This window comes from Prunus avium, chromosome 5 (assembly GCF_965620075.1).
Source record: "Prunus avium chromosome 5, drPruAviu1.hap1.1, whole genome shotgun sequence".
NCBI lineage: Eukaryota > Viridiplantae > Streptophyta > Magnoliopsida > Rosales > Rosaceae > Prunus > Prunus avium.
In genome coordinates this window covers 25,673,346-25,693,266 of record NC_142288.1, presented here as the reverse complement: position 1 = coordinate 25,693,266, position 19,921 = coordinate 25,673,346, and the positions used below count along the sequence as shown (strand labels likewise).

The 19,921-nt window shown below is 36.4% G+C and overlaps 1 protein-coding gene across 1 annotated transcript; it reads left to right on the top strand.

Annotated features, from left to right (window-relative positions):
• The first annotated feature begins 1,929 nt into the window (after positions 1-1,929).
• On the top strand, positions 1,930-10,085 carry REF6 (relative of early flowering 6). The gene is made up of 7 exons (XM_021957573.2): positions 1,930-3,079; positions 4,088-4,166; positions 4,581-4,648; positions 4,757-4,907; positions 5,307-5,989; positions 6,569-7,297; positions 7,979-10,085. The coding sequence occupies exons 1-7, from the start codon at positions 2,206-2,208 to the stop codon at positions 9,841-9,843; spliced, it is 4,449 nt and encodes a 1,482-aa protein (XP_021813265.1). The 5' UTR covers positions 1,930-2,205; the 3' UTR covers positions 9,844-10,085.
• The last annotated feature ends 9,836 nt before the right edge of the window (positions 10,086-19,921 follow it).

Genomic DNA, 19,921 nt, shown 5'->3' with positions numbered 1-19,921 from the left:
TTTGACAAGCCTAAAGAATCAAGAATAAATAAAGGAAGGGATGAATAAATTGCTCAAAAGTTAAAGCCTAACCGAATCATCTCCAAAAACAAATTTCCAAATGCTTTTTAACTATGCCCCATAAGCAAGAGATTGATCTAAGTAAACGTAATACCATTACAAGCAGTAAAGAAGCATAACCTCCAAAGAAACATCCTAGCATGAATCCACATCTAATTAATGTTTGTCGACCACCGACGTGCGTGTAAGTACTTTCTTTAACACTTATATCTATCAATTAATATTATATTACAGGTTCATGAAATATCAACTTTGTCGTTCACCAAAAATATCAACTTTGTCATTCACATGTATATATATATATTATAATATGTGTATGTACATATATTTCCTAATTGTTCTTACAAAATTTACATTGTTACAGTGTAATATGGTGTGTGTGTGTGTTTGTATATTTCATGAATGAGGGATGATGAGGACTAGTATGGAAATGACAAATCTGACCTCGCCCACCAGCAGCCATTTTTTTATAACATCCAATTGAATTGACCATGGTCACAAATCATATCTCTCCCAACAGTTTGACATTTTTTGACAGTTTTTCAGATGTCAATAGAAAAAGATGTACGCTGGAAGAAGAAGACGGTTGCTCTTTGCCCTTCTTCACGTAATTCAAGTCAAAATGTCATTGGTTAATTCTTCATCATAGATTTTGCATGATGTTCTTATCATAACCCAAATTATATTAAATAAAAAAAAGTTAACCTTTTTGTTTTATTGTTTGACCTATTGCAAGAAACCCAAATGAATAAATAATTTAAGTATATAGTATTATGTAACCTACCAATGATAGCAATATAGCCATTCACTTAATGACACGTGGCTCACATTTTGACCCACCACATAATAGCGCCAAAAAAAATAAAGACTCTGAGTCAATATCAAAAGTACGGTCCACCACAAGCCTCCTGTTCCAAAGCAAATTAATCCTTTTTCTTTTCTTTGGGTTAACAATATGTATATGTATATCAATGAAAATGAAAATGAGAATGATATTACGAAGATAATAATGAAAATGATATTATATGTATATCGATGAAATTTCACTTTTTGAAACTCTGAGTACAAAGGTACATTGTTATCATGCGGAATCAAATGGTAAATTTAATAGCCGATTTTTAGATTTGTTGGTTTTGTGATACAACTAAAAGTTAACATGTCATAAGTTTGAAGACTAGTATCAAATTCCTGTATTATCGAAAATGGTAAACTTAATATAAAATCAAAATTAAGATATAAGTACGAGAAAAGTCGCCTCCTCGTATAAGAATGTAAATTGCAACTCATAGAAATGTCAACGAGTCCATAGCCCCGTGACACCTCCTCCTCTCCCTCCAAACTTTGAATAAAAAACTCATGGAAATGGCAATTTACCATTTCATTCATGTTTGCGCTTACTAATTGTGGGGGAAAAATCTCAGAACCTTTTTATTTTTATTTTTCTGGTGAAGAGTTTTCTATGAAACTAATAAATACAAAAAACACAAAAATGGGGTAAAAGCAAACAAACGAAGAAACTAATAAATACTAGCACAAGTATAAAAAAATTCATGTAATTACTCACATTGTATAATTTTTTTTTATAAATGATTAGTTATATAATTTAGATGATCTAGGTTCAAATTATAAACATAAAATATTTGAATTTACCTTCTGAATTTGTACTCAATAAGACATAAGGTTGGATAAGTTTTTGTCAAACATTATCCAAACAATAAATTCCCAATTTTACGTCATCCCAAAAAATTGAAAAAGCTAAAAAAGCTAAAAAAGAAAAAAGAAAATGGCACAATGGTAAAAAGAGTGAGAAAACAATGTCATTTCGAAGAGTGGCCTCAAACCCAGAATAAAACCCCACTTGCATGTCTACCTCACGGCGCTCTCACACCCACACCCACAGTCTTGCGTCTTCCCCTGCCCTCAATTTTTACTATTTTCCTCTTCTTTCTCTCCTCTGTAGCATAATAAAGAAAACAGAGGAAACAAGAAGAAAATCCCAAAAACAAAAAAGCCTAGAAAATGAAACATAGAAGAATCTAAAGTGCTGCTTCCCTTTCTCTGTTTGCTATACGAAATGGGGTTTTGACTGAGAAATCATCAAAACCCAAATCTCAGAAATCCACGAATTGCTAGTTTCTGCTATTAATGTCTGCTTCAGGCTTAGCCGCAGAGCCGAACCAGGAGGTGTTTTCATGGCTCAAAACCCTACCTGTAGCTCCAGAGTACCACCCAACTTGGGCCGAGTTCCAAGATCCGATTGCCTACATTTTCAAGATCGAGAAGGAGGCTTCCAAGTACGGAATCTGCAAAATCGTGCCTCCGGTACCGCCTTCTCCGAAGAAGACCGCAATTGCGAACCTGAACCGGTCTCTGGCGGCTCGGGCCGGCCCTTCCGGGGCCTCAGGCACTAAATCTCAGCCCACATTCACTACCCGGCAGCAGCAGATCGGGTTCTGCCCTCGGAAACCCCGACCAGTGAACCGACCCGTGTGGCAGAGCGGCGAGTACTACACTTTTCAGCAATTCGAAGCGAAAGCCAAGAGCTTTGAAAAGACTTACTTGAGAAAATGTAACAAAAAAGGAGGGCTTTCACCTCTGGATATCGAAACCCTTTACTGGAAAGCGACTGTGGACAAACCCTTTTCTGTAGAGTATGCCAACGACATGCCCGGTTCGGCTTTCGTGCCGGTAAGTGCCAGAAAGAGTAGTACTAGTAGAGATGCAGGGGATAATGTGACCCTTGGTGAGACTGCTTGGAATATGAGGGGAGTGTCGAGGTCAAAAGGGTCTTTGTTGAGGTTTATGAAGGAGGAGATTCCAGGGGTTACATCACCTATGGTGTATATAGCTATGTTGTTCAGCTGGTTTGCTTGGCATGTGGAGGACCACGACTTGCATAGCTTGAATTATCTGCATATGGGAGCAGGGAAGACGTGGTATGGCGTGCCTAGGGAAGCAGCGGTTGCATTCGAGGAGGTGGTGAGGGTGCAGGGTTATGCAGGAGAGATCAATCCTCTTGGTGAGTTCAGGGCAATGCTGAACTTTATAGGACTCAAACTTGACAATCCTCTGTTTTGAATTGTGCTTTCTTTTATTTGACATTTGTTGGAAAGGTTCATTATTCTGTTTGTTTGATGTTATATATTTATGTGAAATACTGTTGAATTTATAGGACATTGTGGAATGAAGTTGTCTCGTGTGAGGAAGCAAAGAGTGGGAATGATTACTTGCTAGTTAAACACCTAAGGGCCTGTTTGATAACAATTTCAATTTTAGTTTTTAGTTTTCATTTTTTGTGCAAGAGTATAGAGGAAAAACAGGGAGAATGGAAGTGAGAATGAGAGTGGAGATGGGATTGAGAGGGAAGATGAGAGGAGAGGATGGGAGGAAGGAGTAACAAAAGTGAAAACAAAAACTAAAAACTGAAATCTATTTCAAATTGTTTTCACTTTCAAGATTTTGTTTTCACTTTTGTTACTCCTCCCTCTCATCCTCCCCTCTCACCCTTTCTCTCAATCTCATCCTCACTCCCATTCTCACTCTCATTTTCCTTTATACTCTAGCACAAAAAATGAAAACTAAAAACTAACATTGAAATGGTTATCAAACGGGCTCTAAGATTCTTAGAATGGTGACAAAGAGTGGATTCTTGGTGAGGCTTGGTGGTGTTTTGTGTGCCTAGTATCTTGATCTGCGAGCATAGTGTTAGGTTATGAGTTAAGGATTGTTAGAAAACTAAGAGTGGTGAAACTATTGGGTTTGGAGAATTTCTTTTGAGTTTTGATTTTGATGCATAGTTTTGAGAATTAATATTGCTCCTCTTTTTACATTCCTTTTTATATAAAATTGGAAGTTTACAGAGGCGTGACTAATTTGTGGTATTTGTTATCTTACTTCCCTTTCTTTTTACACTAAGAGTTGCTCTGTGATGGCGGGACATGTCACTGTAGACTTTAAGGAGATGCTACTTGAATTTTTCTCTATATTTTTGAGCTACTAACCTTGATTAGCATTTGCCTTCAATCAGTTACTTTTTCAACCCTTGGTCAGAAGACCACTGTGATGTCACCTGAAGTATTTATCAGTTCAGGAATTCCATGCTGCAGGTAACTCCTTGATCATTGTTTTGTCTACTTCTGAATGTCCTCCTGTTGCCTTCTAAGTTCCTTCGTATGAAGAACGATTCATTCTTGATGACCTTCATAGTCAGTTGTGTTTTTGGCTATGTTTTGATCTAATTGAAAAATAAGCATCAACATCACCTGTTTGATTCATGCCAAGTCAAATTACATCTTTTGATCCACAAATAGAAATTTTTTGTTAGAGAGGTGCTTGTATTGCAAGAGTAAAAAGATACACGGAGGAAGCCAAGTGGTCAAGAAGACCACACAGAACCACCCAACAAATAACACCACCAAGTCATTCCTCCTAGAAGTTTATTGTAGCTTTACTTAGAACATCTCGACTTGTGGTGTCAATGCATCCATGTATTTCTTACACCTCTAATTGCTTTAAATCAGGCTTGTGCAAAATGCTGGGGAGTTTGTCGTGACTTTCCCAAGAGCCTACCACACTGGATTCAGTCATGGTGAGAGAGCATAAGACTTTTAACTTTTTATACTCAAGTCATCATCATTGTCGTGTTTGTTTTTATATAAAGGAACTAACTATTTCATTTGTTCAAACTTTTATGTAGGATTTAATTGTGGGGAGGCAGCTAACATTGCAACTCCTGAATGGTTGAGGGTTGCAAAAGATGCTGCTATTCGACGAGCTTCAATCAATTATCCTCCTATGGTGTCTCATTTTCAATTACTTTATGATCTCGCTTTAGCATTATGTTCAAGGTTTGTTCGTGACCTTTTGGAACTTCCCTTATGTCTAATCATATAGTCATATTGTGCTTTTTTTGTGGTAAACATAGTTATATAGTCAGACACATATTTTGGTTGACTATTTTTTGAGTTTGAAGACACTGATTGGAAAATTTCAGGAAGAAACAGCTGTTAAATTCTACACACGATATATGCCCAAAAAAAAAAGTATTATGATGATTTTTAAAAATCTTTTGGTTTCATCTGAGTGTATTATTTTTCTCCCTGATGTTTAAGAATAAAAATTCATACTGCAAACGTGCCAAAAAATCCACAAAGTCTATTTGAAAAATTTTCAGTTTATAAATTCAATTAGTTAACAAGGTTGGTTAAATGTATAGTCCCCTCAATTACCTAATGCTCTCCCTGCAGAATGCCTGCACGCATTTGTGCTGAACCACGGAGTTCTCGACTAAAAGATAAGAGAAAGGGTGAAGGAGAAGCGGTAGTTAAAGAGCTATTCGTGCAGAATGTTATTCAGAACAATGACCTGCTTCACGTTCTAGGAAAAGGGTCGTCGATTGTACTTCTACCGCAGAGTTCTTCAGACCTTTCTTTTTGTTCAAAATTACGTGTTGGTTCACATTTAAGAGTAAACCCTGGCTTTGCCAATGGTTTATACGATCAGAGGGAAGAAATGAAATCCTCAGGTTCAGATTCTGATGGTCTCATGATAGACAGACAGCAGGTTAAAGGTGGCTATTCAGTGAAAGGAAAACTTGCATCTTTATGTGAAAGTAATAGGCTTCCCTCATTAAGTGGACATAACGATGCACATGCCCTGAATTCAAAGAGACTGAACATGAACATTGAAAGAGAAAGTAATGTCGAAGGTGAAGGGTTGTCAGATCAGAGACTGTTTTCTTGTGTTACATGTGGAATTTTGAGCTTTGCTTGTGTTGCTATAATTCAACCAACAGAAGCAGCAGCCAGATATCTAATGTCAGCAGATCGTAGCTTTTTCAGTGATTGGGTTGTTGGATCTGGATTAGCTGGTGAGGTGTTCCAGGTTGCAAATGAAGATCCGATCACTTCAAAGAATGATCCTTGCACAGGTTGGTTCCATCTGGAAATGTTCTTCTATTGTTGGTTCCATCTTAAATATTCTTCTATTCTTGTTTGTCAGCCTTATGATATGATCTGACAGTATGGTCCTGTTCACTTAAATCAGGAACCATTAGTACTGTAATGACTGTTCCACTGAATCCTGGATAAATGCCGCATCTGAACTAAGGCAAACTCAGCATTAAATTGCACTTTTCTATAAATTTCTGTTTGTTCAAAATTAAGAGTGAGCCCTGGCTTTCCCCTTTGCTTATGCAATCATATGAATGAAATGTCCCACTTACATTTATTATTATACACAGGCTCTTGTTAAAAAGCATCCATTATTTACACCTAGGTCAAATCAGGCTGCACATGCCTTATTTTTCAATCTGACTATTTAGGCAATCCCTAAAGCTGTTATTTTGTATGCATATTTGAAGATGAGCAGTGTTTGAGTTTCTAAATACATTTGACCGGCATATCATTCTTTGTCACATCTGGGAAAGGCTTCCTGTATATAAAGGTTCTAGTTTGCCTTAATGGAATTCAAGTTTTGAACGTTTATACACTTATGTCTCCAAAAACAGGATTGGTGGAAAACAATGCCCCTGCTGGTTTATATGATGTGCCTGTTCAATCTGCTGATTATCAAATTCAGAGGAGAGATCAAAGTAATAAACCCGTTTCAAATACTGAAATGCAGAGAGATACTTCAGCTCTTGGGCTATTAGCTTTGAACTATGGAAATTCGTCTGACTCGGAGGAAGATCAACTTGCACCAGATGTTCCTGTTTGTTGTGATGAAACGAACACGACAAACTGTTCTTTTGAAAGTAGATATGATTACCAAAGTGCTAGTCCTTCTCCTTTAAGAGACTCTTTTGGTGGTACAACTGAGGCTCACAGTCCCCCATCACCAGGATTTGATTGTGGGAATGAACTTCCTCTCCAAAGCCCTGATCACTATGCAAGAGATGGACGTAAAATAGCTAATTTCAAGGATAGCAGCTATCAAAATTTTGATTTCTCTGCTGATTTTAAAAATAATTCTGCTTCCACAAAGACGAATGGTTTGGTGGGTACATCTATGGATCCAATGAAGCTTTCACATTCTTGCTCCACAGATGCTCATGGGCCTCAAACAACAGAATTGTCTAAGGTCACTTTACCCATAGAGACCACAAATACAGCGTTTCCTCCAGGATGCGACGAAGACTCTTCCAGAATGCATGTCTTCTGCCTTGAGCATGCTATAGAGGTCGAACAGCAGCTTCGTTCAATTGGAGGTGTACATATATTTCTCCTTTGTCATCCAGGTGTGTTGTTGCCCTAGAAGTTCATATGATATGTGTATGCACTTTCTTTTCTTATTTCTTTCATGATCTTTTCAAGTGAGTTCTTTACATCATTGAAAGTGCTCTGTTTAGCAAAAATCATTGATTCGTTGAATATGAATATAGATGGTATGTGTAGAGTTATGTATATATTTTTTTTTGCTCATTTTATACTATTAACAGTATACCTTTTCATGGTTTTGTATCATGTGATACCGTTGAGTGGTTTGACTAGGAAAACCTTGTTTTGCATAATGTTTTCATTTTAGCTGCTTAGGTGCCAATTTTTTCTGCTCTGAAATATAAGGATACATGGATTGTAGAGGCGCCATAACATAGGTGGGATTTGGTGCCTTTCTGCAGTAATGGAAAGGTTTTTCTAGGTGTTATATCACTAATATGTTAAGATGATACAGACTTCATATGTCAGCCATGATGTGTCAATAGTATTCCCTTTGCTTGGTGGAATTAGTTTTATGAAATGATTGCATGAAGGAGAAACGTATGATACATGTTGTTTACAGTGTTCTTTACACCAAGAAGTTCTTCAGCTGTGCTTTTTTACTTGTCTTGGATCTTTCAAAATATTAAGTAACTAATACCGTTTATGCCTATCATTTATCCTCTAATTATTCCTCTGATTACCAATAAAAACATTTGCAGACTACCCGAGGATAGAGGATGAAGCAAAATTAATGGCAGAAGAACTGGGAATAAGTTATCTCTGGAATGAAACGACGTTCAAGGATGCCACTGAGGAAGATGAGAAGAGGATTCAGTCAGCTCTGGATAGTGAGGAAGCCATTGCGGGGAATGGGGACTGGGCTGTAAAGTTGGGGATCAATCTCTTCTACAGTGCCAGCCTTAGCCGTTCTCATCTTTACAGTAAGCAGATGGCATACAATTCTGTTATATACAATGCATTTGGTCGTAGTTCTCCAGCTAGCTCACCCACAAGAATTGATGTCTATGGGAGGAGATCTAGCAAGCAGAAAAAGGTAGTGGCTGGGAAATGGTGCGGCAAAGTCTGGATGTCGAATCAAGTTCATCCCTATCTAGCAAAAAGGGACCCTGAAGAAGAAGAAGAAGTAGTAGAAGAAGAACATAGGAGCTTCCATGCTTGGGCAATGCCAGATGAGAAGCTTGAGGGACAACCAGAAAGCACACGCAAAACTGAGAACACTTTGGTGACTAAAAAATATGCTAGGAAGAGGAAAATGACTGCAGAGACCGGGACAACGAAGAAAGTAAAATGTTTGGAGAAAGAAGATGCAGTTTCAGATTATTCAGTAGATGATAACTCTCATCAGCAGCAGAGGAGGTTTCCTAAGAGCAAGCAAGCCGAATATGTTGAGAGTGGTCCAACCAAGAAACCCAAGTTTGTTGAGACAGAATTTACTCTTTCAGATGATTCAATGCAAGATGATTCTCATCAGCCAGATGGTAGAAATTTTCGGTGTGAGCAAGCCAATTATATTGAGGGAAATGATGTTTCAGATGATTCAGTGGGAGTTGAATCTCATCAGCGGCATAGGAGTGCTAAAAGTAAGCAAGCCAAACATATGGAAAGAGATGTGGTTTCAGATGATTCAGTTGAGGGTAGTTCTCGTCAGCAGCATGGGAGGGTCCTTAGAAGCAAGACAGCTAAGGGTGAAACAGATAATTTTCACAAGGCTAGTTCTCATCAAGAACGAGGGAGTATTTCTAAAAGCAAGAAGGCCAGATTCATTGAGAGAGAAGATGCAGCTGTGGGTGAAACAGATAATTTTCTTCAGCAGCACAAGAGGATTCTCCGAAGCAAGCAAACGCAACAAGAGACCCTTCAGAAAATGAGACGAGAAACCCCTCGGCAAGTGAAACAAGGAACTGCTCCTCTTGTGAAACAAGGCACCCGCACTCTAAGAAAGGAACAAACCGCTCAGCAAATGAAGCAACAGACACCTAGGCTCCGAAATAATCAATCTGAGCAGAACAACTTTGATTTGTATGCTGATGAAGGGGCAGAAGGCGGACCTAGCACACGCCTTAGAAAAAGAGCTCCTAAGCCCATTAAAGTCGCTGGAACCAAACCAAAAGAGCAGCAACAAACGGCTAGGAAAAAGGCAAAGAATGTTTCAGCTGTGAAGGCTCAGGCTGGCCAACATGATGCAAAATTGAGGGAAGAGGAAGCAGAATTCTCGTGTGATATTGATGGGTGCACCATGAGTCTAGGCTCGAAACAAGAGCTTGCCCTCCACAAAAGAAACATATGTCCAGTCAAGGGGTGCGGAAAGAAATTCTTCTCTCACAAGTATCTGGTGCAACATCGTCGAGTTCACACGGATGACCGCCCCCTTCGGTGCCCTTGGAAGGGCTGCAAGATGACATTCAAGTGGGCATGGGCTCGGACTGAGCACATTAGGGTTCACACAGGTGCTCGTCCCTATGTATGTGCTGAGCCAGGGTGTGGGCAGACCTTCCGATTTGTCTCAGATTTCAGCCGCCATAAGCGGAAGACTGGACATTCAGCAAAGAAAAGTAGGGGATGACTTGCTGATGGAAGGAAGACAGATGTAATCATGTAGCATGACTAATGAATCTGTTGTTCAATTGACAAATTAGTGGTAGGTGAAGGATAGGGCTAGGATTTCCCCTGTAATTGCAATTCAGAGTAACAATTCATTCTGATTTTCCTCGGGCCTTTATTTGACCCATCCATTTACTCCAACAAGAGCAATTGCTTGGACAAATTTTTCTCTGAGTGTCAAATGCTAATTTTATTTTAGTTTGACTCTTAAATGCTAATCTCATTCAATGCCTCTTTGCAAATTACTGCAAATGATCAGCATATAGGATATTGGTTGTAGGCTCCTGTCCACAAATCCCAGGCTCAAGAGAGGTTATATTGCCGGATCTAGATAGTTATGTGCTATGTATTTATATGAATGCCCGAGTAGTTTTCATGCGTTCTCAAAATAATTTAACATGTAATGTTGTTAGACTACCGATATTAATCATTTTATTACATAACTTTTTAGTGAATGTATGATTCAAATTCACAATTTCACAACTGAATATATACATTATCTTCATAACAAGGAGAATATATACATTTCTTCATAACAAGGAGAAACTTGCATGGATGACGGACCAATTGTTGACCATGGATCTAAGTTGAGCCTCCACAATGCATCCATCGGCAGGAATCGCTCACTGACTTGCGCCCATGCACAATTGATTTACCATTAGCAATCACTCACTGACTTGAGCTCACTCACGATGGACCGTAGCAAAATATTATTTATACATGTATTTGTACAGCAAACCCAATAACATACCACTTGTCAAGGGCTCTCTTGTCAAATGAGAATCCATGCCCATTGCCATGCCATGTGACAACATGTGATATGATAATGATGTGATGCTGTGCCCGTGAGACACAGTCAGATCCCCTGATAAAACGACATGTCGATTCGGCCAAAATATGAAGAAAAAAAAAACGCCAACAAGAAAAAAGTGTTGGTATTAATGACTGCAGTCCAACACACTGTACAGATTTAACAATAACCTGCCAGGAAAATTCTACAGTGCGCCAGGCGCACTGATGCGCCAACTATTATAACCATCGGATGAGTAATTGGGGCATGAGAGATAATCCACACCGTTGATTGTTGATTACCAATTAACTTGTTGCTGTAGGTAAAACAAAAGACAAAAATAAAAACAATTGCTCTCTCCTTCAATCAGAGATGTTTCAAGTCGACTAGGGTTGGGTTTCTCATTTTTCTTTCTCTTCGAGTTCGATTCCTTCCACGGCAGCTCCTCTCCTCCTTCTGTGACAACGAGAAAGCGGCGACGACCACATCTCCTCTCCTCTCAGGTAAGTCAGGCTTCTTATTCTCCTTCTTCTATCTCCTTACATCTCTCTCTGAACAGAGCCGCTTTGCCTCCTCTTTTCTCAGTCTGTTTGATTTTGATTCCTTCCACAAGCACTCCTCCTTCTGTGACGACGTCGACGAGACAGCATCAGCGACGTCATATCCTCTCCTCGATTTCTCTCTCATATCAGTTTAAGGTAAGCATCATTTCCTTTGAATTTAGGGTTTTTTCTGTTAAATTAGGATTGTCGAATTAGGGCTTCTGAATTGAATTGGGGGTTGAGGTAGATGATTTTTCTGTTAAATTAAGGCTGTCAAGGTGGTTGAGATTGTGATGGATTGATAGTTTTTTATTTTCTGGATATTTGGTGGGTCTAATTTATAAGATTCATTAATCGTTGAATATTGATATAAGTTTGGAGCTCATTTATTGGAATTTATTGGTCTTCAAAGCGTTTTTTTTTCCTCTTGCTATAACTGCCCTGACAAGTTATTTACAATGTGTGGACTTAAATTTCGACCTCCAATCTCTCACAACTCAGTTTGCTCTTTTTTTCCATATATATACACACATAGTGACTTCATGAGCTTTGTCTCATACAAAGCTTTGTTTAGGCTTATTATCAATTGTTGGATGAACATTTCATGTCTCGTTTTGAAGTAATTTTCATTTTTGGGTTTTGCTTTTGGTTCCTATCTGGTGCTGAATTTTGGATTATTGGGAGGGTGTTCCTCTTGTAAATGATTGGTGTTTTTTTGTAAAAGTTTCATAGTTATTCAATTTGAGCTCTGCCTTTATGTTTCTTTTATTGTAGTTGTTCATTTCAGATTAGTACTCTTTCAATACTAAATAGCCACATTTGTATGATTTAGTGTTTTGAGCTATCGCTTTTGTCTTGGAATTCTTTGGCATTGATCACTTTTTTGTCCTTAAGATGAAGCAACGCAGGACTCCTCTCTGGGTTTTTAGTTGGAATAAATGGAAAAAAGTGAAAGTATTGGGAAAACACTTTGTGTTGTTTGTAGGTTGGGAATGCTTTAGAAATCATGTGACTTTGACTTGGGCTGAACCTATAAAGAACTCAAATAACCAATTGGGCTGAAGTGGAAGTTGTGGAAGTTTCTAGTCTCGACTTTGTAGCCATGGTTCTGATTTAGATAAGGAATATGGTCATTATATCTTGAATTTGGGAATGTTTTGATGTTTAAAGCTGATAAGTGATGTTATATATAATTGTTTCCTATAATTTAAATAAATAAATAAAAGAGCTAATAAGTGATGAATTTTTAAATATTTGCATTGGTTGATGAAATCTGAGGTTATATTTGTTGTAGATAGATGTAGTCTTGTGCTATATTTTTTTTTTTTCATGGCAATGCAATGTTCACCATAGAATTTTGCGTATGTGCTGCTCTTCAATAAAGAATATCAGATCTGGAAGTGGTATAACACTTGCCTTTTATATTCTTTTTCCTTTGTTTAGTTTTTTTCTTTTTGGCTATTTGCACGCTGTGTAAATTGTGTTTGTCTGAAAATCTGATACAGCAGTGCTTCAAGACACTCATTTTATGTCGTTACTATATCTCTCAGCTCTTTTATTTATTTTTTTATTTTTATTTTTTTTATAAATCTTCTCAGCTCTTCTTCATTACTCCTCTAGTTTGTCACTAGCATCCTCTCTTAGCTTGATCATATGGTTGGTCACATCGTTTCCTAAAACAAATAGAAGCTGCAAAACAGTTTTATAATTTAGTGTCACTTTTAATCTTATATGTATATGTAACTTCATGTATTTCTTAATTTCTTTTGTTTGGGAATATGTAGGAGGATTAAAATCATCTCAAATTTTGCAATTCATTGATCAATGTACCAAAAGATAGTGATGGATATTTGACAAATACGAGATGTAAGTCAATTAAGCACATTAAGGGATGCAGCAAAAACCATAAACATGGTCTTCTTTATGTCGGTTGTGACACTTGGGACAAAAAAGTTAGACATCAAGATAAGCACGTAAATTGCATTTATAGTTTGCAATTGTACCATAAAAACTATTGATATGTTCTCTTTATGATTAATTCCCTGCCATTTATTCTTTTGTCAAATATTCATACAAGTTATATAGCTTGGTTAATCGTAGACATATTTATACAAACTTGGTTAATCATATATGTCATTGTTTAATCCAATTACCAATTGGTTAGGCAGTTTTTGCGATCAGTGTATGCATATTGCCATGTTATTGGCAGCCCTTTCAATTTTGAGAACGTAAGTACAATATGTGATTTTTCAATGCAATTAACAAACAAAGTAGTCCCATTTGCATTCCGGTAGTGCAATTGACAAAGAAAGCAGTCCCATTTGCATTATAGTTGAGCAATTGCCATTATCTGTGCACAATTAATTGAAAATGGAAATACAATATGTGATTTTTCAATGCAATTGACAAACATGTAGTGTAATTTGCATTCTAATCGTGCAATTGACAATCAAAGTGGTCCCATTTGGCAATTGCGTTGCAGTTGTCATTATCTGTGCGTAGTTGTCATTATCTGTGCACAATTATGAAATGTAGAATTTCTCACTAATGATAAATCCTTCATAATTAATGGTATGTTCAAAAGATTGTAATCCATGTGCAAAAAAACTTAGTAGAATGCATAGAACCATTGCTTAATAGAATGCAATTGCATTTTTCCTTACAATTCGTAATTTCTGTCCTTCCAATTGCATTTTATGTGCATTATTGCAAACGTGGTCCATATGCTACTGCAGCAGATTTTATACATTTTATTCCTAGGAATCCATGCTTTATATGTTTTGCATGAAAATACAGAAGAAATTATATATTTGTATAAGTTTATTTCCGAAAAGAAACATTTCAATTGATTAAGGGTAAAATAAATATAAGTTATAACAAATGGAAAGTATTAGATCATACTGATTGACATAAATAAAGTTACAAAGTATTAGATTTTCACATATTAACTTTCATTGTTAAGAATTTTTTTTTTGGTTAAATTAGGTCTCACTTTTAAATAATTATGGGAAATTTGTCTCGTAATTTGCAAAAACCGACTGCTTGATTGGCAATTGCAAAGCCCATGGTTTTATAAGGTTTGGGAATGTTCATGTCCTAAACGCTGTAAGATGGGTCCGTAATGTTGTAAACCATTGTTTTTATAAGAATAAGGAGCAGTTTTTATTTAACGTTTTAATCACGATGCAAAATCGTGTAAAGTGCATCCATATTCTTGTAAAAATGGAATTTACAACATTTTAGATTCGGTGAACCCAAATGTTGTAATCCAAGTGTAAAAACTCATAAATCGATACCAAAATCTTGTAATTTACGTGTTTTTGAATTCTCTTTACAACATTGTGGCACCTTCATATCCAAAATATTGTAATATCGGTCTTTAATCTTGTAAAACCTCATGTAAATCATAATGAATAAATTAAAAAGATCTGTCTTATAATACAAAGTTAAGGTTCCTTATAATCCATAATCTTATAATACTATAATTTACATTAGAAAAGATTTATCTTACAATGTTAAGGTAAGGATGGACATTGGAGAAGTAAACACAACGGTTTACAATATTAAAGACCCTTTTTACAATTACTTGGACGTCAAAGTTCCATAAACTTATAAAGTGCATTCATAAACTACAATTTTTTTGGATATAAGCGTTCCATAAACATGTAAAATGGATCCTTAATCTCGTCGATTACAATATTTGGGTTCCAATTTACACGTTTTTGCACCAAGATTACAACCCTGAATGACCCATTTTATACAACCAAGTACAAAGGCCTTGGAGAAATTTGAACATATTTCACATACTATATATGCAATTGTCAAACAGGCAATGGTAATTGCATACCGTAATGTAATTGCCAAACAGGTGACGGTAATTGCATACCGTAATGCAATTGCCAAACAGGCTAAGGTAATTGCATACCATAAAGCAGTTGTCAAAAAAGTAATGGTAAGTGCATACTGAATAAATAAATAAATTACAACTTTGAGGTTCTTTATAATCCATAATCTTGGAATACTATAATTTACATTAGAAATGATCTCTCTTATAATGTTAATGTAAGGGGGGACCTTAGAGAAGTAAATGTTTTGGACCTCCATGTTCCATAAACTTGTAAAGTGTATCCATAAACTTGTAATGTCATAAATTACAATAGAATGGATTTCTATTACATGGTTAAGGTAATTGTGGACCTTGGAGATGTAAAATTGGTACTTATTCTTGTAAATACAATGGTTTATAACATTAAGGACTCGTATTACAGTGCTTTGGACGTAAGCTTTCTAAAAACTCGTAACGGAGATCCTTAATCTCGTACATTACAAGATTTGGGTTCTCATTTATGATTTTTTGCACCATGATTATAGGTTTGAGGTTCTTCCTTATCCATAGCGTTATAATATCCTGATTTACAATTGAAATGATCCCTCTTACAATGATAAGGTAAAGGTAGACTTTGGAGAAGGACCCCAATTTTACTAGAATAAGGACCCCAATTTACATCCTCATGGTCCGGACTTACTTATTCTTTGTAATTTGGATCTATATCCTTGTAAAATAAGGATTTACAACGCTAAGGATTATAAGAACCCTAACATTGTAATCGTGGTACAAAAACTTGTAAATCACTACCTAAATCGTGTAACTTACATGTTTATGGATCCATTTTACAACGTTAACAACCAATCTTTGTGGGCAAGATCCTTTACTTGCACCCTTTACTATTTTTCAATATGTGCGCTATTGTTTACAATGTGCACTTTGTTGCATTCCTAAGAGGACACAAATTAATGTGCAAACAACCAATTAAAAATACCCGCAAGTGCACGAATCTATTGAAGTATAGATTATGTAAGTACGGGGTCGATCCCACGAAGAACTTGTCGGCTTCCTATAAGTTATAATTTGAGTACAAAGAGAACACTTAATTAACACACCACAAATGCACAAATGCAAAATGGAAACTAGAAATGAGTAAAGAAGTGTAAAAGAAATGGAACAACACAAGAAAACTAGAGAAAAACACAAACAACACTTTCTATCACCCTTTTATCACCATTTGGACAGATTCGTTTCTCTATTTTTCCAGTTTCGACCTCTGTCCAGTATTTGACCTATAACTTTCCAACCGTTTATCCAAATTTCACGTTCTTTACACGGTTGGATTCAGCACACAAAAACGAAGAACATTCTTTACATCCAAAACAGTTACGAAAATAAACAGAATTCAGTAAACAAGACACACAATGTATCAAACACACAACTCACACACACATTGGGGGGGGGGGGGGTTTGATTTGGTTCAAGTGACCTATTTCTATTGCATGAAAGTAAATGGACTTTGAATTTAAATGAGAATAGCAGAGATGAATTATCAAATTGTGAAATTAAAATGTAACAAACACTAGGGTTTCGGAATCCACCCTAAACAATTCTACCTATGTTCATGAATACTCAAATGATGAACTCTAAACATGTTGATGAAAATGTTCGCAATCAAGACCATGGGTCGTGGCTCAAGACGCATTGATTCTCTCTAATATACGTAAAGTGCATGGTTCGTGCTACAATACTTGTGCCCTCCCCATAACCGAACCTAGGTATGGTTCGTACTTCGATTCAATTACAAGGAGAACCCATTAAGTTCAAAGAGAATATGAACATCACAAGAATCCTAATAGCATGGTGTTTACATTAGGTATTCAAGAAACCAATTCACATGGATGATTCTTACTTCATCCATTTATTGCTTAGGATAACATGAAGATACACATAACCCCAACAATCTCAAGAAGCATGCTTTCAAAGATGGCCAACCAAGGAAAAACACACATCAAGGATAGATTAATTTGGTGAATTGGAATTCATCAACAATATCTAGAAATTCATACACTCAAGCATCAAAACAATAAGGTAATCATGTTTAGGGCTTCAACCTAAGCCCTAGCTATGGAGTTTAGTTGCTCATACTTATTCCAAATACAAATTCAAAATAAAATTAGAAAGAGTTAACAGATTTTGAGAAAATGATGAAAGCTTCAAGGTCATCAATGGTGGAAGCCTTCTTCTCCACTTTGCTTGGCTGCACCTTGGCTTCTCCTATCTCCAAACTCTCCAAAATCTGCTCTCAATGTGTAGAATGATAGAATGGATAGGCTACCCACGTTCAAAACCTCTCCCACTTCAGATTGCACTTCCCTTTGCTCCTTTGCCCATCATTTCCAGCTCACACTTTTAATATAAAACTCATTCTTTCCTCTAAAGCCTTTGCCCATTGTCCCCTTGCCATGATGAAGCTTTGACTTCACAAAGATGCCAAATGCTTCAGAAATTATCTCAAAGCTAAGGTAACTTCTTGTTACCAAGAGTTATGGTAACAAGAAAATCAAAATAACACAAAGGAGGTAAAAGCTGGCCAAGTTCGGATTTCCAGAGCTGTGGTAACATGCTGGATTGGTTGGATAGGCAATACTTGTCCAATGGAGCTCAAATTTGGATATGTTGTAGTTAACATCCATTGGAACAAGTCTCGTGAAGATCTTCACCTCATCCGAGCACCGGAGAATGCTGATCCGAGGCCAAGAAGTTGACCTACGAAAATGAACAAAAACAGAATTTATAACCAATAATGCACTTTTAGCTCATTTTCATTCTAACCAAGGTAAAATCTAAGAAAACACAAAAAGGAAGTAAAAAGCTATAAAATGTCAAGAACTAACTCAAAATAGTGGGTGAATAACATGAAAAATCATGTGTAAAAATGAACCGAACACACTTGTGAGGATGGTGAGGAGGATGAGGAGGATGAGGAGGTCGAGGAAAACGGGGACGAGGACGAAAATGACCCGGAAAATGACCAGGAGGACGAGGAAGATGAGGTATTAGTGGAGGAGACCACAACCAAGTCACCACCCCCTAACACAAAGGGAAAAGGAGCTGTGGTGAAAACAAAATTTAAAGGAGGGGCGGTGCATTCCAAAGAAAAAGCAGCTGCAATTAAAGGGAAAGGCAAAGCATCACCACAAAAACGCAAGACCTCTTTGCTGGAACTAGAACCACGCCCTATTAGTAAGAGGCTAAGGCTAAGGAAGAAAACATAAATTGTATTATGAGTATTTTGTCTTTGTGGTATACGTTCATAAGTGAGATTATATATTTTGTGGTAGATTTGAACTTATGTAACTTGTTTGATGCTACAAACTTATTCTATAATGATGTCAAATATGATCGTCTATTGTTGTTTTACAATATTAAGGATGTCTAGTACAACTCATCCTTAATCTTATAATATCGTAATTTACAAAGAGAAGGACGTCTAGTACAATATTAAGGTAACTAGGGCCATTATGAAAGTAAATTGAGTCCTTATACGTGTAAACACAAACGTTTACTATATTAAGGTCTTGTTTTACTTGGTTTTGGACAGTTATGTTCCATATGATTGTAAAATGCATCCTTAATCTTGTAATATCGTAATTTACAAAGATAAAGACATGTAGTACAATATTAGGGTAAATGGGAACATTCGAAAGGTAAATTGGGTCCTTAGTATTGTAAACATGAATGTTTACAATATTAAGGTCTCGTATTACTCTATTTTGGATAGTTATGTTCCAGGAGATTGTAAAACTCATCTTTAATCTTGTAATTTCGTAATTTACAAAGAGAAGGACGTCTAGTACAATATTAAGGTAACTAGGGACATTAGGAAAGTAAATTGAGTCCTTATACGTGTAAACACAAACGTTTACTATATTAAGGTCTTGTTTTACTTGGTTTTGGACAGTTATGTTCCATATGATTGTAAAATGCATCCTTAATATTGTAATATCGTAATTTACAAAGATAAAGACATGTAGTACAATATTAGGGTCAAGGGGAACATTCGGAAGGTAAATTGGGTCCTTAGTATTGTAAACATGGATGTTTACAATATTAAGGTCTCGTATTACTCTATTTTGGATAGTTATGTTCCATGAGATTGTAAAACTCATCCTTAATCTTGTAATATCGTAATTTACAAAGAGAAGGACGTCTAGTACAATATTAAGGTTACTAGGGACATTAGGAAAGTAAATTGAGTCCTTACACGTGTAAACACAAACGTTTACTATATTAAGGTCTTGTTTTACTCGGTTTTGGACAGTTATGTTCCATATGATTGTAAAATGCATCCTTAATCTTGTAATATCGTAATTTACAAAGATAAAGACATGTAATACAATATTAGGGTCAAAGGGAACATTCGGAAGGTAAATTGGGTCCTTAGTATTGTAAACATGGATGTTTACAATATTAAGGTCTCGTATTACTCTATTTTGGATAGTTATGTTCCAGGAGATTGTAAAACCCATCCTTAATCTTGTAATATCGTAATTTACAAAGAGAAGGACGTCTAATACAATATTAAGGTAACTATGGACATTAGGAAAGTAAATTGAGTCCTTATATGTGTAAACACAAACATTTACTATATTAAGGTCTTGTTTTACTCGGTTTTGGACAGTTATGTTCCATATGATTGTAAAATGCATCCTTAATATTGTAATATCGTAATTTACAAAGATAAAGACATGTAGTACAATATTAGGGTAAATGGGAACATTCGGAAGGTAAATTGGGTCCTTATACTTGTAAACTCGGATGTTTACAATACTAAGGTCTTGTATTACTCTTTTATGGATAGTTATGTTCCTGAAGATTG